The sequence below is a fragment of the Telmatherina bonti genome, assembly GCF_933228915.1.
Source record: "Telmatherina bonti genome assembly, chromosome: 18".
Taxonomy (NCBI): domain Eukaryota; kingdom Metazoa; phylum Chordata; class Actinopteri; order Atheriniformes; family Telmatherinidae; genus Telmatherina; species Telmatherina bonti.
In genome coordinates this window covers 26,252,068-26,272,275 of record NC_136616.1, presented here as the reverse complement: position 1 = coordinate 26,272,275, position 20,208 = coordinate 26,252,068, and the positions used below count along the sequence as shown (strand labels likewise).

Below are 20,208 nucleotides of genomic sequence, written 5' to 3'. Positions count from 1 at the left end.
CCTGATTGCAGTGGTTTTTATAAATTCATGAGCTTTACTGTGTGATAACATAGAGATATCCAGGTTTAGGCCGATGACTTAGTCTGAGTGTGACGCCAGTACAGCAACAGAGGTGTGTGTGTGTGTGTGTGCGTCTGAGAAGACGCCTGTCTGAGCATCATCTGGTAGCTGCACCGGCTACTCCTGCTACTCCTGGGGATGATACACAAGCCAATTTCCATCTGTGCGTAAAAAAACAAACAAACAACACAGACACATTTCCAGGATGATGCTGCCAGTTCCAGTCCAGCTCTGATTGACAGAGACTCGCACACCACGGACTGGACGTCCAGAAAATCTATCTCTCCTCACCTCTCCTCCGCCTCTGCACCTTTCTTCCCCCTTTATTTCTCACCCCCTCTCCTCCTCCCTTTCTCCTCCACTATACCACCCAGCGAGGCCGTTTTCATTCTGATCAATTGATCATCCAACTGTGATTCAGAAAGCCACCCACTCCTCCTCCATTCACCCGCACATCCTCTTAAAAACGCCTCTTTTACGCACTCGGTCTTGCAAAGGCACGCACGCACACAGGCACGCACGCGCCACCGCCATCTACAGCCATCATGGAGACGACCAAGCTGCCTCCGTCCAGCCCGTCCTCCCCCACCACCAGCTTCTCAGTGCCGTCTGCGGAGAAGGTGGATGGCTTCCCGCGGAGGTCCATGCGCAGAGCCCGGCAGAGGAGGTCCCACAGCTCGTCCCAGTTCCGCTACCAGAGCTCCCAGGTGGAGCTCACCCCGCTGCCCCTGCTCAAAGGTGAGAGACTGTGTGTGTTTATATTTATACATAGTCTGCTCGATTTGCGGTTTGCATTGTTTGCACACTTCTCACTGTTTAACACTTGGCTGACTTCACATTATGCACTTTGTATTTATTGTATTTTATATTAAAATACCCACTAATATATACTATACTCCCTGTCATTGTCCTGTCTGACTGTAGTAATGGTATTGACCTATTGAACAACCAGTCCACTTTTGGACTGGCTTGTTGTTGCACAGTCAACCAATTTTTTTAGATTATACTTTATACTTCAGATTATTTTTCTTTACATTTTTAAATAAAAAAATGTAAATTCAAATATCCTATAGTACAGTGTAACACAATAAAAGGTTAGTGTACTAAATTAACTGCTGTAAATTCATCCATTGGGCATTTTGGTGCACATCTCGAAAGCTAAAACGTTCCATTAGCAGTCAGTCACATGTTTTGTTTTGTTTTTTAAAAAAAGGGAAAAGCAAATACCTTTTTAGTCTATTAATTTAACATTTAAATGAAATAAAATCTAAATACTAGAACATATTCTTTACATTTACAACTTTTCATTAAATCACGATGACATGCAACACCAGTTCGGGTGTGAATAAAATACATATTATATGCCTTGTTGTCCAAACCTCAAACAAGAAATACAAAACAAACAAACAAAAAAACAACATGTTCTGAATGTGTCTGTGTGAAGATCTCAGGATTCTGTGTGGTTCACCATTCATCATAATGACAGTCAGAGCTGCATTATCTGCAGGTCTGTTGTTGCCATAGCTTCAGTCGCAGAGCTTCTGTTGATACACACTATGATCAATTGATGACATGAGGCTGCAGTACATGATGCCTGAAGGCCCTTGTTGTTAGACTGTATGAAACTGCCGAACATTGTGGTGAAGTTTAGGGTTAAAACAGCTGTGGAATAGAAGGCATATGAGGAGAAAAGTGGATTAGTTGGCTTGTAAAGTTTTGAACTTGCAGTGGAAAATAAACACATTTTATGACTGAATGATTTGAGAACATTTCTCCAATGTGAGGATTTTGAATATCTCTTGCATGCTCACAAACTTCTGTAACAGGAGGGCACTGACTTTACAGTATGTATTTACTGCGCAGTTGCTTTGACAGATTATATTTCCTTGCTACACTCTGTGTTCAGTTAGTGAGCACATGTCCGGTAAATCAATATTTTTGTACCTTTTCTTTTGAGTCACCCAGTCAACAAGCCGCATCCCATCATGTTCCTTCCATTTTTATACAGTCTATCTGCAGCTGTACCTTGTGCGTCCTCTCTATTGTTGTACATCTTCATATTTGCCTCTGACCCTATTTCTAAGGTCACGCTCTCTTTCATCCAGACTGAAATCTCTTCCTATATTAACCCTGAAAAGATAGAAGACATTTCTGCTTTTAGAAGTAGATATATGTGTCTTCTTATGTTGGTTTAAACTTCACTTGTAAGAGCAGGAGAGCAATGGAAGGTTTTTATAGCATCTAAACTTCACCTTGAGTTTAGACCCCATCTTTGTATATATGCTGCAGCCATCATACAGTAGGTAGAAGTCCCAGTTTTTACATGGTTGCTGCACTGCTGCGGCACTGCTTCTAGATCCCCAGGAGGAACTCATAGTAAGATCCTGCAGCACTGGTGCAAGAGCAGCGTCTGCTGTGGGGAAGTTTCTAACGGGCAGTATGTGGGCCAAGTGTAGACAGACCTGTGGGTGTTTTTCCCTCCAGGGAACCACGTTGGCTCTTCTAGTTTGAACTACTCATCCTGTTAGCAGCAGTACAGCTTAGCAGCAGTGTGAAGAGTCATTCCTGCTGGAGTTGCAGGCAAAATGTCACCTAATAATCACAGTATGGTTAAGCAGCATTTAAGAATGCAGAAGTTATGACTATTCAATTCAATTCAATTCAGTTTTATTTGTATAGCGCCACTTTACAACAATGTTGTCAATGTTGGCTAGACGTTTAATAGAGAAACTGTTTATTTTAGTCTTGTAATAAAGAAAGTACACCTTTTGTACTGTAAGATTTTACATATGTGGCATAATGCACTGTGCATTGAACAAAAATGAAACCATGATGCATAATCTGAGAAAGCTTATTAGGTTATTTTCATTATTAAGTAATTTGGAGTCCATTATTTTACAGAAGGATTATTCACAAACTGGAAAGCATCCAAAACAGTTGTCCGTCTTTTCTGGAGTGAACGATTCTGCAAGTTCACCCAAGATGGGATCAGACTGGGCAACGTTTGGAGAAGCTGCAAACAAGGGTGCATTCATCTCAGCATAGTCTGCTAGACTCAGTCCAACTGGGGACTCGGCTCAGTTGTAGGGGGGGTGTGTCCAAGCGGACCGAGCTCACATTCACACTGCACTTTGGTCAAACAAGCCAAATCATTAGAATAATAAATTCTCTTTCTCACCAAAGGTGGCGCTGCACTACAATTAGGAAAAGAGAGGGAAAGACTCGAGTGAAGAAGAAATTCGTCCAGAATTTTTGTTTCCTCCACTTGCCAGCTAACCATGGAGCACAAAACTATCACTGTTTTGTATTTTTTTTTATTTTATTTTGTCTTATGCAAGTATACTGCAGAAATACACTGCAACAATGGACGCAGTATAAACAACAGACTAGGCAGCAGACTCTTAACGCGATTGCTAGGTATTTACCCACAATGCAATACAATGCCAAATGCCGGAAGTGACTTTTTTCTGTGGCTTTGTAGTCTGCTTCCTGTATTTTGTCCGCTTGAAATGGATCGAGACCTGCATTTGTAGGTGGACCAAGTCCACTTCTTTGGTGCATTTACATTTCCCCAAACAAAGTGGACTTTCTGAGCAAACAGGCTAGGATTTGAATAAAAAAGGCAGACGTGAATGTACCCTTAAAGACACATCTCAGACTCTGCAGACTTTAGTTAGCATGTTGAATTTGTGACAATGTGGTTTGTGACAGCAGTTAGAAAAAGACTGAGCATGTATGGCTTCATTGGAAGGTTTAGCAGAAAATCATGGCAGCACAGCTCAGGTTTAAATAGTTGCGTGTGAATAAACCACAAACCATTGCTCCTAGGACTTCTGGAGCACTGCTTGTTGGACGGACAAGACATAAGTGGAGATGTTTGGTTGTAGCGCACGGTTACTGGTGAAACCAAAAACAGCAGATCACCAAAGCCTCCTCATACCAAAGGTCAATCACTGTGGTGGAGGGGTGAGGATTTGGACTTGTTATACAGCCACTGGACACTTTAAAGCTATTGAGTTAGAAATGAACTTCTCTTTATACCAAAGTACTGATAAAAGTCCAAAGCCAGGTTGTCTGTGTGACTGGTAAAGCTTCTGTGAAACTGGGTTATGCGACAGGACAATGATCCAAAACAAAGCAGCAAATCTTTCAAGAAAAGGCTAAAAAGTCAAAGAAATGCAATGACCTATTCCAAGTTCAGATGTTAAAGTGATTCCTTCCCATCAATAAAGAGTAACACTTGTAAAAATGATTAAAAACTGTGTTGCATTTGAAACATTTACGTGTCTGATCAAAGAACAGGCCTGTGAAAAGATGATTCCTTCTGCAGCAGCTCTGTGCAAAAGCCACGCGGTACTCTGTGCATGATGCCTGTGAAATGTAGCTCATTCTGCTTCTTTGTATGTGTAAGGCATGTACTATGCAGTGTCTGCCTTTCAAAGAGCATTTTTACAACTGAGTTGAGGGAACACGAAGGCAGCAGGAGCACAAAGTGTGGCACATTAAAGGTCAATGAGTCAAAGTGATAAATAAGTAGCAGTTAATCCTCAGCATTGTTTGAACTAAAACACATTTTTTCTTTTCATGAATTTGTGAAGAAGCATGCAATCCTTCAGCTTCATTATTTGTGACCTGCTTGCTGTAAAGTGTATGTAAGCAAACATCTGCTTTGGACTTTTGTGTCGCCCCGTGACTCCTGTTTCAGAGCTGATCTGATCCTGAGCCAGACCTTTGCATGTTTCCCCAACATGAACATCAGTGACTTTTATTTGCATTTCTCTGCACACAAGATGTTTTAAACATTTTAAGGAAACACAGATAATGTGAGGACTTCTGGTTTGCATGGAGTTCTGGTTTTTAAGGGTTTGCATGAATTTCCTTTAGCGTCTCTTGCTTCCACCAAATATTAAATTAGCTGGTGAGTTTAAATTGGCTGAAAGATCCGAGTGTCTGTCTGAGTTAACCCTGTGATGGAGTGCTGATATAGCAAGGGTCTACCCTGACTCTTTCCCAATGTCAGCTGGTATAGACCCTGACTCCCTCAGGAGTATAGATAATAGGCGGATAATGTGATCTTGCAGTGAGATACTATCCTTGTGAGTCTCCAGTAAACAGAGAACTGATCTGGAACGCTGAACTGGCCGATAAAAGAGCTGCAGGGATGGTCCAGCAGCCAATTAATCAATAGATGGAGGGTGAAGGATACCGGGTTCATATAATCCCTTTTACAGAATACTCCAGTTTGGCCACTGGCCTGCAGTGCGTGTGCATGCACACACACATAGAGATTTCACCCCTCCCTGGACAATGTGCTCTTGGACCAGTTCTGGGCTTCAAAGTAGTTGCCATGTTCTGCAGTGGACAACTTATGTGTCTGTAATTGGATATGCTTGTTTGAAATATTAAACTTAAGGCAAAATATTCCATTAAAGTATGTTTTACGTAAAAAAAAAAAAAAAAAATTGAGATGCTGATGTTCATAAATACAGCTTATTATGGGTTATTCTGAGCCCTGATTGCTGCATTTATCCCCGTTAGCACAGGCTTCATTTAGTTTCAGTTTTTTCCGCTTGTGCTTCGGTGTGAGTACAGCTGAAATATTCAGAAGGTGTCCCAAATGAGATGAAAATTAAGCCACAGCAAGGAACCAGGGCTCAGTGGTGCGTTTCACTGGGAACCAGGCAAATTCAGATATTTAATGTCACTTGTCATGCAGTTGCAGAGCCACCACTTTGCTTTGTTTTCTGTCTCTGCGCTTAAATCGTCATGCTAAGTATCTGGACGTGCACAGAAGGAAGCACAGTCATTTCTTGATACAGATACTCACCAACATTTCAACAAGTACTCCTTACTTTTGTTCTGTACCAACCTCTCCTCTGGATTTTATGAAGTCTTAGCCTGCTGGTAGTTCAGCAACACTGAAAACATACTTCTGCCTCGGGTCTTTTTCTTGCAGAGGATCTTGAATGTGGTTTCCAGTAATGATGATGCTATGACTTATTTATTCTGGAAAGAAGTAAAGCATATTAAATGTATACCCTTATTTAAAGACCAGATTTTTTTCCTTGTGTTACACTTTATATGAACTCTCCTGCAACCTTGCACTGGTAAAAAATAGGCATGGAAAATGGATGTCTATTTAAATGTAATGACAAAAATGTAAGAAAGTAAAACATAATGTGAATTTAAGTTCCCTAAAATCTGAAGTACATAAATAAATGTAGTATACACAATATACAGTATGCTACAACAGTATATTGATAGCCTATTATTACAGTAAGCTGTGGTGTGAGCCTACCAAAATAGAGCAGTGCTTTAATTATCTCACCAATCTGGTTTAAATAATCTGACATTTTCTGGCATTGATGTGGTTTGTGCAGCTTTCAGCAAGCTTTCCCTTCACCGCTGTTTAGGAAAAGAGACAGACCATTTAATGTTCTTCAGGCTGTATTACTTACAAAGGTACATTTCTGACAATAGAAATTAGACTGAGTCTATTCTTGACAAAGTCCTTCTCTGCAGCTCCAATAATAATAATAATGATTTATTTTCATTGACTGTAAACCCAACATTGATAAACATGATGGATAGCATCTAACCTCAACCATTAGTTCACTGAGGATTATATGAGGCTCGTATGGATTAGCTATGTGGATCGCCTTGCTGTTGACTTATCACTGAGGCTGTCATTGCTAACCTTATCTATCATCATGGTGGTCATCCTCTTTCTGTGGCCTGTCTGGTTAAAAAAAAACCAAACAAATCTATCTGTTCAATGGCACACTCAGAAAAAAGGAGATGTTAATATTTATTTAAAAGTTTAGGCTTTTTTGTTTATAAAATTCATCTTTAATTAATCAATTTATACCAATTGACAGACCTGCAAGTTTTTTGTTTTTTTATTATTATTATCTAAGTAGCGTTGAATTGGTTTTCTAAGCCTGCAATGTCTGGACTGTTCAGAAGAGGTTATATTTTTTTGTAAATCGATTTCTTTTTTACAGATTTGTCAGAACTTATTGCTGTGTACGTACTCTGCTTTCTCCTGGTCGCTGTGCTCGGTCTTCAGTTACATTGCAGCTCCCTGTCGAACCAGAAAACAGGCTCGTTGCTCGGTGCCTCTCCCCAGCTGCGATGCGCTCCCCTGAGGCCCCAGACACCAGCTCAGCTTCCTGGTCACGGGTGTTGTGCTGTTGCTGGCAGGCTAACCAGACTTAAGGTCAAATTCTTGCCCAGCATCCAGTCAGCAGCAGAACACCACTTGCGATCAAGACTTGTGGCCTGTTCACACAGACTTTGCACAAATGTCGCTCCAGGAGGATTTTGGGGGATTTCTGATCTATCTATTTTAACGGGTTTCAGAACTCGATTTCAGCAAGGCAGCAGAGAATGGTTCACTTCTGACCTTGAGAAAGACTTGGTCTTTATTCCCTCTGTAGCCAATTTGTAGACTTTTCCTCCTCATCCTACTGTCTTTTAGTGAGGCCTGCACTGGATTTTAAAATAGATACACACCTTATCTGGTACATGATGCATTCACCACACTCTGCAAACAGAGTGTGATCAGATGTTTGAGACCACTATTATATTTAGATCTGAGTAGGAGTATAAGTCATTTATATAATTGTGGAACAAGTGTTTGAAGGTTAAAACACATCATCAGCAAGGGTAGAAACATAATATTAAAAGCATCATTGCAATGTGAAGATTTTATTAGCACAATCTAGAAACAGAATCAGAGTAGGCAAAATCAATTATATCTCTGATTTTAGAAGAAGAATCACCATTATAGATAAAACTGCTGGTAGAAAAGTTATAATTGTCCGTGGAAATGTGTTCCATGGAGCAAATTAATCATGATTAGGCTGAAAATTGGGGACAGGTTTAATATTCAGCGGGTCAGGAATAGTATTCTGAACTGAGGATGAAATAAAAATGTTGTAGTCAAATATTTATTAAGGCCTGAGTATGAGTTTGTGTGTGTTTGTGCAGAGTGATCATGGGATGCTTGCAGATCTATCTTGAGATCTTGGAAAACATTGTTGCCGCCAGCAGCTACCTCAGCACAAGCTCAAAGAGAAAGCGTACAAAGCAAACTCTCTGCTCGTCCCAACCCAGCGGCATTTGCTGCTCAACATTTTTAACAGCTCTATTTACATTTCTGACTGCAGTAAAAGGTATAGACATGAGATGGCATTTAACAATTCCCCTGATATTAAGCCAGTAAAGGCTTGCTGGTCATATGAAAAAGACGATCCACAGAATGCCTAGTTTTCTACTTTAGAATTAGGCCATTAACAAATATGTATCTGTATTTGGAAGTCACAAGATGTTCATATGAAAACTATTCCAGTAAACTGTGTGTCACCAGAGGCTTTAGTTTTGTCATCCTAGTTAAAGAAGAAAAATACATTTGGACGTGGTCAAAGGGCAGGAGATGAAGCCAAGAATAAACCAAGATTACCACTGCTGTTTCATCAAGTCTGCTATGATTTTGGATCTCTCAGAATGAATGAATACATGTTTTTTTCATCTCTGAAACCTTTATAAAATGGGCAAACCTGCAGAATGTCAGCAGGCCTAAATCAATCTAGAAAACCTGCTTAACTGTCATACCATTGGGTACTGAATCCTTAAACCAGTTTAGTTAAAAAAAAACAAAACAACTTTATTAAGACAACACTCTTATCAAGTAGTTTCTATTATCATAAGATTATGCAAAAATCCTTTAATAGACAAACTAGTGGTAGAATTTCTGTTAATATTTTATCTGTTCGAAAGAAATATTTGGATAAAAGGCACACATAATATTCTCTGTCCTGGATAGTTGCATCATTGTCTGCTTTTAAAAGGCTTACTGAGTGGCTTCAAACAGCTCTGTCAGACCCTAAAGCATGTTATGTTAACTTGGAGAGTGTTAAATCTCCTGCACCTGCACAAAACTCATCCTGCTGGCTGGTGGTAGTGTTTAAGTGTCTCTAAAAGCCTTGAAACCGCCTGCAGATACAAGCTCTACAGACAATGTAAATGAATCAGGCTTTATTGCACAGAGTAGCAGATGGTTAGCTGAAGCTAAGTGGGTCAGAAAGAATTAGATTTGTGTAATGTTTTTGGGTAAAATTATTTAGTAAAGTATAGCTACATTTTTCACAAGAAATAAACATCTGCATTGAAGACCTGCAGGTAATCAGACTTGTTTACAGCCACAGTAGCCTTTCCAGCTGTGTTTCATTCAAACATTTGCCAGATTATGCTACCAGCCTGCTGAATGCTGTTTAACAGGTCAAAGTATGGTTTTGCAAGCCTTCTGTTTCTGATAGGAAATGCATTTCAAACACTCCCACTGTTGTCTGCAAATGTACAAAAATACACTGCTGCTTGTGTTTCATAATATGCTCAAAAATGGGCCAGTTTCACAGCTAACAATGAAGGGATTAGTAGGAAAACATGCACACTGAAACCCAGATAACACCTCATAAAATCTAGTAAAGGAAAAATATCTTTATCTAATACTAAAAAAACAATGTTCAGTAAGTTATTTAAATAACAAAAAAATGAAGAAGTAAGAAAAACCTAGTTTTTTTTTTAACTAAGAGAAAAGCAAGAAGACAATATAATACAGTTACATCTCACAACTCCTTTTCCATGTGACTGCATAAGCAAATAAACATTTTCTTTGTATTTAAAGATTAATTTGTTCATTGTTTGTACCAGCTTATTCCATTGCGGTGTTGTGGGGGGAAATTATCCCAGTTGCTATTACAAGAGAGGCAGGGTACACACTCTCAGATCACCAGTCTTAGAGATTCTTTATGAATGCATGTTTTAATCTTTTAATGAAAAAGCTGACTTGCCAGGTATCTGTGTGAAATGACAAACTGTCTTTATGAGCATGTAGCATGTTAGCTAGGTGACACAATTTCATTTTAAAACTTCTTTGCTATTCAAGACAGCCATGATTTGAAAGCAGGATTTTATCTAAGTGACCATCCTGAACAAGTAATTGATTTGTTTTCTGTGCTAGCAACTGACTGTGCTAACCGATTAGCCAGTTACCAACCCTGTTGTGGCTAACTGAAAAAAAAACCCTCAAATTTTAAAATGTTTTTTCTATTAAAATACATTTTTTATGGTTTGAATGTCACATCAAAGATATCATGCAAGGTGTCTCTAAATAAAATTTCTTCTTTTAATTTGAGAAACATTTTTTTCTTGAGTTGCAGCAAGTTTGCTAATTAGATATTAGCAAACCTGTTGATGTTGGTTAGCACAGTTGCTAATAATGACAACCAGTTAACAGGTTGTTGAGGAGGTTACTTCAGATCAGGGGTGGGCAACTTTGGTCCTTGAGGGCTTCAGTCCTCCATGTGTTAGTAGTTTCCCTGCTGCAACACACCTGACTCAAATCAATAGATAATTAGCAGACTTGTACGGAGTTTGATGTCAAGCTTTTCTAAGTCTGCAAATTAAGTTTGATGTGTGTGAGGCATGTTGCAGCACGACAGAATGATCAGCTTCAGATTATCCTGTTGTGAGTAGTAGCGCACCACTGTCTAATAAAATGTTTACTAAAATTTATTTGATCATTTTCAGATAGCGTGGCCCCACTTCCATGCTGATTATTGTCTCCTGAAACAAGGGGATGGCCAGTATTACAAAGAATTCTTATGAATGATTTATTATAAATTATAGTTCCCTATAACATGAGGAACATGTTGGTAGCATCTGTTGTACAATGCAATTTAATTTCATGTCATATTTAGTTCACAGATGACAAGAAAAGCTGACATAACAGGCGTCTCTAAACAACAACACGCTTTAGCAATGCTAACCTTTATTGCCTAAAGGCTTCAATAATAATGAAGTATGCTGGCTTCGTTGCTCCATTTTGCTGTAATGCTGCATTTTTACTGAAGACAACCATGATTTGGAGGCAGGAATTATCTGGTTTTGTTGTCTGGGGAGACAATTCTGTCAACTGGACACAAGCATTTGGCTAATCTTGTGTGTTTAACAATGCTTTTCAGTGCTTCCGTCCTGCATTGATTCATGTACCCATTTATTTTATCTGCTATGATGCCAGACTTACATAGTCTGACAGACTATGTCCTTCTGGGGACTTTTCAAGATCAGGTCTGTTTTTTCCTTGGTCAGTCATTCAGGGTGGGTCCTATCACTCAGCAGTTGGTTCATCTGTGCTGCTAGGTGCTCATGGAGCGAAGTCAGCTGCTTTACTAGGTGTGAATCATGTCTGGACCAAGTGCTGGCCAGGTCTTCTTTTTGACTTCCTGATAAAGACAGACAAAATAGTAGTGGCCAACCAACCGGACATGGTGATCATGGACAAGAAGCAAAGGAAAGTTGATGTGATTTATGTAGCCATCAGAAAGATGGTAATATCAGGAAGGAACGCGACACACTGGAGAAATACCAAGAGCTCAATAAAGAGCTGGAGAAAGCCTGGGCGGTGAAGGCAACAGTTGCACTGCTTGTCTTTGGAGCACTGTGGTTTAATATTCATCAGAATATCTAATGTATCAAACACCACACAAATGTGTCGTAACCTGTGTGTTGTCATTCTTATTAGCCAGGTGTGTTTATTCATGTTTTAATAATAAATGTGCAGAAAGCTCTGTTTTAAATGTGGTGTTTACTGTAATGCATTCACCTTCTCACACAGATTGAATGTGGGCGATTGAATGACTATATATATATATATATATATATATATATATATATATATATATATATATATATATATATATATATATATATATATATATATATATATATATATATATATGTGTGTGTGTGTGTGTGTGTGTGTGTGTGTGTGTGTGTATGTGTTTGATAGGGCCAGCTGGATGGGTCTGGTATTGGGTTGCAGAAGGCATGGAGTAGTTTTTGCTCTCTGACTATCTCAGATCAATTAAGAGAGAAGAGTATGGGAGAAAGTGAGGGGAGGAGGGGTGGTGATGAAAGAAATGGAGTGGACAAGGAAAGAGGAAATGACTGAACATTAAGTTGACAGGTGGAGGAGGAACAGTGGGAGGGTTAGTGAGTGAGATAAAGAATAAAAAAAAAACAGGCAGAGGATATTGCAGGGGAGAGGATCTAATGAAAGGGCCGGCAGTGCAATAACCATAACTGCTGCTGTGTCACACAAGAAAAGGCTGATTCCTGAAAGAATACAATGATGCTGCGGTAAACATACATTCTGATTGAATCACCACAAATTTCACCTTCATGGGTGTTTACTCATTAATATGCACTAGCTGGACTGCAGCAGCATAAAGCTATGCAATAAAGAAAATCTAATACCGGAGCTACAGAAGTTGATTACAACTTGTAGACGAGGTTGATTTTTGGTTTAACAGAACCACATCATTTACAAAAAGTAATAAAAAAAATCACTCTCAACTTTAATGTCAGTTTTTTTTTTCATTTATCACGTTTAGTTAATTTTGAAAAAAAAGCAGTAACAATGTGTACAAAGATGGTAATCACATGTCAAATATGTCTCCAGCAGGGAGAACCGTTTCCAGTAACGGTTTGCAATTTGTTTCCATTTCACACAGCAAACACTGCTTTCAGAGAGGATTTTTAATATCTTCAGTTCATAAAATCCATTTGGTGAATAAGAGGCACTTGGGACTTGTAGACAGAAGACAGAAGACAGGACATGCGTTGCAGCTCTAAATTTTTTTTATTGCATTAGAATTTCAACCACTAATTGGTTGTATCACTTAAGATTGATTATAGCAATAGCTTGCAATATTTTATCAAATAATGTGTCTTTTGTCAGGTCTTTGCAGGGTGTCCTGAGATGAGGGCCACTGAAATTGTTTTACTTGGTTGTTAATGTCAACATTGATAAGAGCATGTACCAAAAAATCCATCATTTTTTGCTGTTTGCTTGGGGGATAATTAGATGTGTTTTAGAGAGAAGCTATCTGCGCACATTAGTGGAGCAAGAAAAAAAAAAAGCTGCAGCATCACAATAACAGGAGAGCATTCAGTTGACATGACACAAATTTGTAACAATGTATTTACTGACATGAAAGCTTAACTGTGTCTTTTATATTTCCTCATAGCTAAATTTATACACCTAATGATGTTTTCTTTATACCTAACCATGACCAGCTAAGAATCCACAGTTGAAAAGCTGTTTGTTGCTGGATAAATTGGGTTGAATGGTTGCATAATGCTAACGCCTGTACATGCTTCCACTGTGACGCTAAATGCTGGCATGTAACACTTTCGTAACCTTTTAGGTACCATATTTTATATGTTTTGAACATGCACAGCCATTTCATATAATTTTTTCTAATGATTCTTAAAGAGTTTATGGAGTCATATAAAACAAATTAAAGCCCAGACATTGCAGTAATATCACAGTTATAGCAATAACTGTTTACAGGTTAGCATTGCGAACCACAGTAGCTCTTAAATATTCTGCTGTGAAACTGTGAATCAAGTCTAGAGACAGTTCTGCACAGTTGCAAGAAACTGGCAGGTAAAGTGAGCTTCACATACGTCCTCTGATGATGTTTACACTGTGCAGACCACAATAGACTATTTTTGCATACTTGCAGACGTGTAAGAATAACACTCACACGAGCACTCAATGTCACACCGTCCTTATGCAGCTTGCAAGATGAGTTACAGAAAATGGCACAATTTTCTTTTTCTTAGTAATTAATCACTTTAAATTTTTAACAAAGGCAACAGTAGGAATGAGCAACGCAGCAGCGACAAAATGCATAAGACAGAGTAGAGGATAATCAGAAAGATGTCTAATGTTTGTTTGTTTTTTGATCTGGGATTTCTTTTTATGATCAAGTTAATTTTTATCACAAGTGCATTTTAAAGCTAAAATCAGCAGCAAAGACTCATCATATGAGAAAGAAAACTGCTGAAAGAAACTCTTTTTAATGAATCAGCTATCTTGCATGTGATTGTCAAAATGGTTACAAATCTGCCAAAGATGGCAGATTTATCGAATGTTAATGGGCTGAAATGAGTTTCATTAGAATAAAAGTGATCGTGAAGGAGAATGCTTTGCGCTGTTTGTTAGTCTAAAGAGAATTCTTTATTCCTTCAAGCAAACACTTGAATATATGATCAAACGAGTGTGTATTTGTGTCATATATTCTCCTTTTATTTTCAATGCACTGATGAATCTCAAATTGTTTTTTAATAACATAAGTTATTATTAAAAAGTAAATTTCATAATAATTTCTAGCCTTATAATATTTATTTTATTGATAAAGACTTTGCACACATGTTCACATTATTACAGCATTTCTTTACTAACTTTAGTCTGAAATAATTTTCTCAGATCGGTCGGCCGACTGCCTGAAAATGATCAGGTGCTAGCAGGTTTTTTTTTCTTTTGTCTCACTGTGGTAAATTAGCCTCTTGACAGGTATGATGCAAATACGTTTCATGGTGATGTCACTAAGTGGCATTTCAAGCAGGTCAAGTGCACCATCAGAGAGAGATCAGGCCTCTTTAGTGTGGACTTTTAAAATGAGCATTTTTTTTACAAGTTGAAATATGTAGAAGAGTTGAAGAACGTAGAAAACCTCAAGAAGAAACAACTTCTTTAACTAAACTATAAACTTCTGTTTCTTGAATGAAATACTGGAAATAAATAAACAGCTAATTTCTTTTAATTCAGTTATAATGATAAAAGCCACTATTGACTGATAATCATTTATTGATCAGAACTGATGATTGCAGGCCTAAATACTAATGGAAATCATCTTGCTTATATTATAAATGAAATAAACCAAAAACGCTCAGCCCAAGCATGGTAGAAATGTTTATTATTAGCATTTGGATTGTTCAAAGATGGATTTAGTGCACAATTTACTGTAATCTTTTGACACAACATAGCTTTGTGTCACAGTGTTTGTCACAGAGTCTTAATCATCCAATGAATTAAGACTTTTTTTTAAATTCCCAAAAATGCTGCATTTGAGCAAAGGACTTCAGAATATATACTTGTCTTTCTCTGTTGTTTGGTAATGAGATTCACTTCAATCCCTTATATTTTTCTGACGGAAGACATCTTAAAGGTCCTCAGTATGAGGAACAGCAGAGACTGTGATTATAATTATACCTTTTTATGTACTGTTTGAGATTTGATAGTGAAGTTTTGACTTAAAAATAGCATAATAGTCTCTAAATGTCCACCAGATAGACCTCTTCTAACACTAAATCCAGTAAAGCCGTTACTTCATTTCCATTTTGAGTGAGATTGATTTCTTACCCTGCAAGAATGCCTTTGAATCTTAAATTCATTAGTTGAGATGAAAATGTTTACGCAAACCAGAATGAATTTTTCACCCAGTGTCATGAAAATCTTCTTGTAGTTTGGTGAAAACTCCAGCTGACAGACCAAGAGGCACACTGAGAGCAATAAAACATCAGCAACGGGCACAAAAACATAATCCAAAGCTGTGTGTATATTTCCACTTCTGTAACCAGGACAATCTGCAGACTCTTATATGTTAATACCCCGCTGGACTCATTACCTATTCTTGGTACCACCACCAAGTGACGCCATCTAAGTTTTTCCTGCTCTAATTTAAAGCAGCAGGATGATTTGTCCTGTTCTTTCTTGGCAGGTAAATTGCTGTTTATACCTCAATCTTCTTGAAAATCTGAACATGGGTTATCACTGATTGTACATCATAGCCTTCCTCATTCCTCTTTGTAATCATGCTGTTCATGAGCAGGTTAATGCTGTGGACATTACTTGTGGTGTTAGGAGGATTAGATTGTTTAACGATGGACTTGAAGTGCGTCACATAAACCCCTTAAGGTAATATTTATACTGCCCTGACTTTTACCCTGCATGGTGTCTCTACTGTTATTAGCCACTGAAGCTTCCTTTCACTATTTATAACCGTGTTTTTCCTCTAGATCTACATCTCTGTCCCTCTTCCCCGTGCCTTTCCTTTCTCATCTTCTATGCATTACTCTATCTGTGCATTGAGTGTGTGCGCTTGGTGACAGAGGTGCAGAGGCAGTTTGGATGGTAGCTGAAAAAAAAAAAAAGAAGCTGTCCTCCTTTTTTTCTGTCTCTCAATGTGTCACACACTCAGCCCCAAACTGAATAACTGTTATTTAAAGACTTGAGCTGTACTTGCTCATTTAAGAAAAAAAAAAGCCTCAGAGAGATGATGGGTGGAGAATAGGAAGGGAAAGATGGAGGAACCAAGCCTAGCAATGGAGAGATGGGAAAGAGGAGGAGGAGGAGAGAGATGGGGATGATGTCATCCTTTAACCCTATACCTCTCCTCGCGCCTGCTTCCTCCCCAGATTCTTCCTCCCCTCCTTTCCTCTCCTCTGTCTCTCTCCAGCAGAACTATATTTAGATGTGTGCAGCTGTGTATGCCAATGTTTGTGTTTTGATGCTACAGTGTGTTGGCAATTCTCAGACTTACATGTCATTGCTCCTTTAACCAAATCCCCTTCTCCCTCCTCATTTTCTCCCATTTTCTCTGTCTCATTCCTACCTTTACTTCCCTGTCACACATCCAAAATCCCTAAAAACAATGTTGAATCTGCTCAAAACAATGCAAGGCCTTTTCAGTTCGGCACATCCTTGTCAGAAAGATGAAGAAATCATATTATTAATTTAAATGGGATGAAACGATGAGCTGGGGCTACGTATAAATTATGGTAAAAGGACACCATAAGCATAAATTCTGTAAGAATATTGCACCTCTTCCACATTGTATTCGACTGTTTGAAGGTTTAGGGAAATTTGATAATTAAAAATGGCATTTTCAGAGTGCAGGAAAGAAAAATGAAAATCTGAAACAACTTATTCATTGATGTAAAAGCCTGTAAGTGTACAGACCTGTTTGTTTGCATGTAGCTCAACTGATGCTTAAGACTAAAAACAATATGCTTCCACGTTGTTTACAGAAGCTGCTCCGAATCCGAGTAAACAAACATGAACTTAGAGGAAACTGCAAATCTTAAAAAGAGCACAATTAAAACAAAAGATGTGTGCAAATGCAGTTGCTTTTTTTTTTTTTTTTTAAATATTATTAATGAAAACATAAAAGAAAAACTAAAGTTTTATAAGTTTATTTGAAAAAATATATATATACAAGGATGAGATGTTAAATTAAGAATTGGATTTGAGATTTCTCTTAGTTTTTCATAAATGGATAAATTTTTCACAGGCTTGTTTACCTAGCCGGTTTCTCTGCTGTTTTTCCTCTGTTAACATTTAGTCCTTAGTGTTTTTCACTCGTCCTTGCCGCTTTGGATGCACCCCATTTACCATTTGGTGTGAACTTAAGCCGGGCACATCCAACAATTTCTGTACAGCATCGTTTGTTCTCATTATTTTATTGAAGTCAGTAAGTGGATTTAACACAGCGTTCTGCTTTAACACCTCAGATGAGGAAAGAAATTAAAGTAAAATTTAGTTTTTAATCATTTCAAACTATCTTGTTGAGCCATGCAGGTGTGTGTGCTCAATGCAGTGTAGCATGGCCTTGCTGAAATGAGCAAGACCTTTCTTAAAAATGGTAAAATTCATTATTTAAAACCTGTATATAAAGTGAAGCCTTAATGGTGTAACCACAAGTATTCAAGTTATCTGCTATTTGCTCGAATGCACCTCTGTTGTCACAGATCTTTGTCATGACTTGGGACCAATGGAGGCAAATGTGGAACGTTTAATGCAAAACCATGTTCCATGATCTGAATTGAGACACGTATGTCATGTGACTCTTCCACATCATTTTCCTTCATATCACCAGTCGTTCTGAAACGCCGCGTTTGTGCCGCCCCGCTTCATTTAAAATACAGTTAAACACAACTTAATGAGCATAGATCTTTTCATCTTGTGTCCAGAAAGAAATAATGAATCATGTGCTTACCTTAACAATTACTCCTGTGAGACAATATTTTCAAAGCAGGAGAGATTTTCAGCAAAATATACGAGAGTACAGTTTAGCAGATAGTTTTTATTGATAAAAATACTTAAATGTGCAGACACACCCTCGATAAATACTGACTGGGCAAAATGTATTATCTTTCTACATAAATATCACTATAAACCAATACAAGAAATTAAAGCAGACAAAGCAACCCCGAACGCATGAAAACTTTATAATTTATAGTTCAGTATATGGCCCTGCGATGGACTGGCGACCTGTCCAGGGTGTACCCTGCCTTTCCCCCAAAGGCTGCTGGGATAGGCTCCAGCTTCCCCGCGACCCTTCATCAGACTAAGCGGTTAGGATAATGGATGAATGGATGGATGAATGAATGAATGAGTTTGGTATATGAAATCACATTTTTGGCCACCAGATGTCACTGTAGTGATGTGTGCCAAATATTCCAAAAGATCGATTGTTTCATTGCGAATAATTCCAAATGCTCAATTTCTGCCATGAGTCCTCGATGGAGGACTCAAAGGCTGGGCCTGGGCGAGAAGGGTTTACTGACAAAAGAAAAAAGTAAAATCCATGCAGAGAAGGCCGGTTGTTGCTAACTAATGATCTGACTATGCACGATTCCAGCAGCTGGGTTTTAATCTGAAGAGTTTGATGAGGTGAAAAGGGACAGGTGTGGAGCCCTGTCACGCACAGCTGGAAGCAGAGAGGGAGAAGTCAAGCAGGAACAGCGTGCAGGAGACGTCAGGGAGGCAGGGTGATCTTTGCTTTTGACGTAACAGAATCGTCTCTAACTTTACAACATTCCTGTCTGATGGCCTCCTGCTCACACACACTAAAACACGTTCATCTTAACCTGTATGTGCACAGAGACTTTTCTGGATCATACCTTACACAAAGACACCACAAAGATTCTTCTAACATTTGACCAGATTGTGGTGGACTCCTTCTGAATTATTTAAGAGGCCTGTCGGTAATTAGACATGACTTGTTCCATCAGGTTTATTTATGCAGCATTGCACAATTTCTTCAGACTCGATACCCCTGCTCCACCTTTTTTTTTTTTTAAATTGTTGCTGGCATTGATTGTAAAATGAATATATAGGCATCTTTTAGTAAACAATTACAATTATCAGTTAAAGCATTTAATATTTCACTTTGTATTGTGGGCTTGAAATGATCTACAAACAATTTCAGTTTGTATCTTTAAACACGCTCCACCTATCATGTAACTTTAGATAAGACAGTTTGGCTTTTTGCCTCTTCCTGTATCCTCACTGTTTTATTTATTTTTGTCTATCTTGTGGTATTGTTATTTTTGTGCAAATGAACAGAACAAAAAACATAACAAAACTCAGATTCCACATAATATAAAACATCCCAAGTATAAAAGCATTGCCTAGTATAACTAGTTAAAGGCTAGAGGGGTTTAAAAGACTAAATCAATATTCTTTTGCTCTTATTGAGAATTAAACATCTGCAGAAGCACAAGAAGAATACTGATACAAAAAAATATCTCCCTTGTTTTGGTGATGATAGACCAAAATAAAGACTAATTGATTTTCTGAAGTACATTTGTCTTCCTGCTGTTCCTGACTCCTTATTTTAACACATTTTTTTTTTTTTTCCCCATCATAATGTGTTTGGTTGTGTAACTTGGTTGAGTGCGTGCCATGTTGCATTTTAATCTGGGTTTCTAAATATGAAATGAAAAGAGAAAATTGAAATGCATGCTTTGTGAAACTGCGTTTTTGAGTTCGTCACAGTCGACCGTACTCGTTATTCAGGTAACGACTGAAGCATCAATTTGGCTTGTCGCAAATGTCTCGCATGCTGTGATTAAAATCTTGGTTTATGTTATAATTACAACACAGACGGGATATTAAAAGCTGTCCGCTCAGTAAAATCCATTCAGTTTAGACTCATTTCTTCTTCCAAATGTTGGACATGCACAGCATGTAGCCTAGTGAGTAAGTTAGTTGCCTTCTCAGGTTATTTTCTCCGTCTTGTCTTTGTCTTTTCCTTTTGTCTTTGTTCTTTCATTTTCTTGTCCTTTGCTCTTTCCCACGTTTGCTCCAACATGACCCCCGAGTTGCTTTATCCCCTTATCCCCCTTACTTTCACCTCCCATCACACTGCCTGCCTAAACAACAGACATGCACATTTTTCTTTCCCTTCATCTTTTCACCTCCGTGTGTTCTTTATTATTTTGTTTTTC

The 20,208-nt window shown here is 38.3% G+C and overlaps 1 protein-coding gene across 1 annotated transcript in view; it reads left to right on the top strand.

Moving 5' to 3' along the window:
* Window positions 1–605: 605 nt before the first annotated feature.
* ppp2r5b (protein phosphatase 2, regulatory subunit B', beta) overlaps window positions 606–20,208 on the top strand; it is a gene marked incomplete at both ends in the record, with an annotated part of 47,069 nt that continues 27,466 nt past the window's right edge. Inside the window, one exon of the mRNA XM_079257713.1 lies at window positions 606–798. Coding sequence (XP_079113839.1) covers window positions 606–798 — 193 coding nt within the window. The remainder of the gene's footprint in view (window positions 799–20,208) is intronic.